The sequence below is a fragment of the Cryptomeria japonica genome, chromosome 6 (genome assembly GCF_030272615.1).
Source record: "Cryptomeria japonica chromosome 6, Sugi_1.0, whole genome shotgun sequence".
NCBI lineage: Eukaryota > Viridiplantae > Streptophyta > Pinopsida > Cupressales > Cupressaceae > Cryptomeria > Cryptomeria japonica.
The window spans coordinates 52609009-52613797 of NC_081410.1; the positions used below are offsets into that span (position 1 = coordinate 52609009).

The following is a 4789-nucleotide window of genomic DNA, read 5'->3' on the forward strand; positions in this document are numbered from 1 at the left end:
CTAAAGGGAACTGTGGATTATGGTTTGTGGTTTCCGAGGAATGATGATTTCATGCTATGTGCTTACACTAATGTTGATTGGGTTGGTGATGTAGATGACCGGAAGAGCACTACCGGTGGAACATTCTTTTTGGGAAAGAAACTAATTTCATGGGCTAGTAAGAAACAAGATTCAGCGTCCTTATCTACTGCTGAAGCTGAGTACATTGTTGTTGCTAGTAATTGCACTCAGGTAGTTTGGATGAAACAAATGTTGAAAGATATCAGAGTTATCTATGATGAGCCTATTGTCATATACTGTGATAATTCCAGTGCTATTAACATGTCAAAGAATCCGGTGCAACATTCAAAGACTATGCATGTGTCAATCAAATATCTTTACTTGAGAGAGCAAGTCAGTGAAGAGAAGGTGAAGCTGGAGTATGTATCTACAAAGGAACAAATTGTTGATATTTTCACTAAGTCTTTGCCTGCAGATACATTTGTCTATTTGAGAGACAAGTTAGGGGTATCCACCCCTCCTGTTGAGAACTAGATGCATTGAGTTGCATCAATCCGATGGACTTCATAGCCTTATCCTTTTATCTGGATTGATGAGATGGTGTTGCTCATTTGATGGAGTAGTCTATTGACTTGGTTGTGTGTTTCAAAGAGAAAGAATCGTGATTTGGTTATCTGTTTTAGATCTTTGGTATTGTTGTCAAAGGGGGAGAGAGATCATGTGAAAAAATATTTTTTATGTCTTAATCTTAGGGGGAGTTTGTTGGTGATATCTTTTTCCTTTGCATTGACTGTTTTTCACATTCATATGTTGCCATCAATGCCAAAGGGGGAGATTGTTGGATATTGTTGGGCATTGTTGCTACTAGGATATGTTGTTGTCATTGATGTCAACATATTCATGTGATTTGCTCTGGTGATTGCTAATTGGGAAGATCTTATGATCCGTTTTTGCAATTTTATTTTGTTGATCACTGTTTTGCAGAGTTCAGTATTTCCTCCAGTATATTCCAGTGTGATCAGATCTTGAGTTGAGATTTTGGGAGATTGTTTGAAATGGTCTTGTGTATCTTCATTTCAGATGGTTCATGATTTGGTGCTCTGAAAGTTATCTTTCTTCATAACAGTTGTTGATTGGTTGTGTTTTTGAGCTTCCAAACGTTGACAGATGAAGATTTGATAAGTGGTGTTGGTGCAACTGTTTCCGATGTTTCTAACGTGATTGCTGGTGTTTACTAGTCATGTCCTATTTGTTTTGGTGATCCGCATTGATCGTTGTGCGAGTTTTTGGATGGTTTCTATGAACCGGTGATGATTTGTGTGTTATGTGATTTTCTTGATGGTGTAGCGTGTTGCGGTTGATCTTGACGTAATTTTCGGTGGTATTGAGCATGAGAATTTGAATTAGGTCCATGTTATATTATGTAAATCATTATATTGGTCTAGTGGTCAATCTTTGTATCGTGTGATGTAATTTTGTATTTGAGAGTTGAGGGTTTAGCCGACCTTGTTATCAAGGTTGATGAATTGTATAAATAGGTGATATATTCATGTAGGTGTCGATGTTGTGTCTGTATTATCAGAAAGTGGTGCACGTGCGAACAAGTGATTTATCCATTGGTGTTGTGATTGAGGAGAGATTGGTGTTGCTGAGCAGACAACTGTGCTTAACCGGAACTGTAATCAGGCATTTGGAGATGTTATTCTTTCAGTTCATTTCTTTCAATTGTAGTTTGAATCTTGTTGTAAGTTAGTGAGACTTCCCTGAGGGTTGTAATGTTCTGGGTCATTGTATTTGAGCAGTGAGCTCTAGGCAGTGTGCCTAAATGTATGTGCATTCCCCATTGTAATATTTTCACATACTATTGCAGAGTATCATCTTATTGTGGGTAGGTTCCCACCGTGGTTTTTCCTTTAACCGGATTTTCCACGTCAAAATCTTGGTGTTGTGTGTTGTGCTTTCAATTTGCTTATCTTTGTTATTACTGCAATTTATCATATCTCTATTTTAGGTTTATGTAAACTACACATTTTTATCTCTTTGTAAATAGTTGTAATTAATTAATATCAATTTTGGACCCTTTTCAAGTTAGCATAAAGTAGTCTCTTAACACAGAGTCTTTATTGATCTTTGTAAGTTGTTTATTTTTATCACTTGGGGCAATTGAAGGCTATTTGATCCTTGAGGCCCCATTGTCTTGAGGGTAGTGAATCCTCTCCTTTACATTCTCTTATAAAGTCAATGCCCATGGATAAGTTATCTTGGTGCAGAAAGTCATGGGTCTTGATCACTATTCTTTATTTTATTGTTTGTATATCTTGGATGTAATTGCAATTTAAAATGTCAAGTGGGAGAATGATAGAATAGGTGGCATTAACCTTGCATTCATATGTCATTCATGTGTCTCCATGTTTCTTGGAAAGCATTCTAGTAGACATGGGAGAAAAATTATTTAATATTTGTATTATATGACAAATTGTAGTTACATCTTTAAGAGGTGAACGTGTGTCGATGATAAAGATAAGACAAACTCAGAAAAAATACATCTAAGTTGTCCACTTTTGGAAAGTTGAAGAGTCATGAGTTGGGCACCCAAGTTTGGAAGGTAAAAAGGTTGTTGGTTGAGTGACTTGAATAGTCATTGAGGAGTTATAGAGCATCTAAGAAGCAAAAGAGTTGAGTGGCTATATGTTAGGCACCCATGTTAGAGCCATGTGAACTATATTATTTAATCATGATGTCTATTGGTTGTCCATTAACCTACACATGGGTTTCTTTCAAGTGGTTTCTTGCCTCTTGTTTCGAGATACCACAATGGTTTTCCCTCTCACAAGTTTCTATAGATTAGAGCCATGAGATGATATTGTCTAGTTGAATTGAGAAAAGTAGTGAACTTCAGATTATTATATGACTTATACCAATCTATTATCTCAAATTATTATCCAACATGTCCAACAATTTATATATAATAACTCGTCTATCCACCAACCAATAAATATTATAAGTACTCCCAAATAAAATACTTATTATTAAATAGATACGATGAACAAATTATATAGTTCAAATTTATATACTGTCATCTTTATAAAGATATATTAAAACTTGTTTATAATTTACAATTCAACATTCTCCCAAAAAAAATTATTAAAAAACCTACCATAAATACAATTATGTCCTTGACAACAAATGTCTTTCAACATCCATATCTCTTCCACAACCGAAAATTAGCCCCATCACTGACAGCTAGACCCATACCTTGCTGAGTTGTCACTTCTCCATTGGCCTCCACTTTGCCAACCCCCAAATAATACATCCTAAAGTTGCCATCTGGCATTGGCAAAACATAAGGAGTCCCCACAATGACATTGTCCCAAACATCCTCCCCAGTCCTAGCTGTCAAGATAGGCCCACCTGGCTCCCTCCCACATTCCACATCTTTCCGCCACGTCACACCATCACTCGACAAAGCCAAGCCAATAGCAAACTCGAATCTAAAATTGGACCCCTCATAAAACATGACATACTCATCACCCACCCGTATGACGTGGCGCACCGAAACCCCACCCTCGTCCCACGACCCGAGCTCCCCAACCGACAAAATTTTCCCGACCTTCTCCCACCTCTTCCCGTCGCCGGAAACCGCCAAACCGGCCGAGAAAAACCCCATTCCGGCAGGTCCACCACTCTCCCTTGTATGATACGTCATAAACAGCTTACCGTCGCCGGAAAACACCCTTGGCCAGGAAACCCCATTCTCGTCCCAAGATCCCGGTTTCCCGACGTCTAGCAGCGGGCCAAAGCGCTCGGAAAACAGGAAACCGTCGTCGGAAGACGCCATTCCCGGCAGAAGCCGCAGGCCTCTGTGTTTCTCTTCTGGTTTCCCGACCAGAGGAAGCTCGAGCATGCCGCCGCCAAAATAGTAAAGACACCATTTGCCTTCAGAATAGACGGCGTCGCTGACGGCGACATGGACGGAATCGAAGGCGGCGGGATCGTCTGAGGGATCGAAAATGGCGCCGTTTGGTAAGGAGCCGCGGTGGCGGCGAAAGGCTGTGCCGTCTGCGCTGAGAGCCATGCCGATTCTGCCCGTGGGGAGGGATTTGTTGAAGGGTTTTACGCCCATATTCCACATGTCTTCTGATCGCCCGTAGTAGTACATGCGGTACGCATCGCCGTTAGGGTTTGAGGTTTTAGGGTTAGGGTTAGGGTTAGGGTTTTTGACGACGACGGCGCCGGAGAAGAGCATTTTGTCCCACCAGTCGGAGTCTGGTGGCGCAGGGCCTAGTACACGGCCTGAGCTCCATTCCATTGCTGTAACAGAGGTGGAATGTGAATGTGACTCTGCTTTTGATTTTGAAGTAGAATTTGAAGGGGAGGAAACAAGCGGATTGAAGAATTTTGTGCAGGAAATAAGCGGATTGAAGAAATTTGTGCAGGAGAGTGTAATTATAGACATTGGAGTAAGCCGTGTCTGAATGCAATTCCCGTCATTGACAGAAAAGGGCAGAATGATTGTCGTCCATGTGTATTTTTAAAAGATAACGTTGTGGATTGGACAGAGATATTTTGTGGCAGATTGGTAGAATAAATTGTCCATGCAGGGATTAGATCAAATTTAGAAAAATTAGACTATAATTATTTTTTATTTTTAATTAATTAAAAAATATAAAAAATATATAATTAAAGGTACATTTGTATAGACATTGTTGTTCTCAAAATTTTACGTGGTAATTTCAAATCACTTTCAATTTTTTATAGCAATTTATTTGGCAAGATTTGAGGGCCACAT

At 39.5% G+C, this 4789-nt stretch overlaps 1 protein-coding gene across 1 annotated transcript; it reads right to left on the reverse strand.

Moving 5' to 3' along the window:
- Positions 1–3093: 3093 nt before the first annotated feature.
- LOC131064227 (uncharacterized) lies at positions 3094–4562 on the reverse strand. The gene has a single exon (XM_057998312.2). The coding sequence runs from the start codon at positions 4454–4456 to the stop codon at positions 3194–3196; it is 1263 nt and encodes a 420-aa protein (XP_057854295.2). The 5' UTR covers positions 4457–4562; the 3' UTR covers positions 3094–3193.
- Positions 4563–4789: the final 227 nt, after the last annotated feature.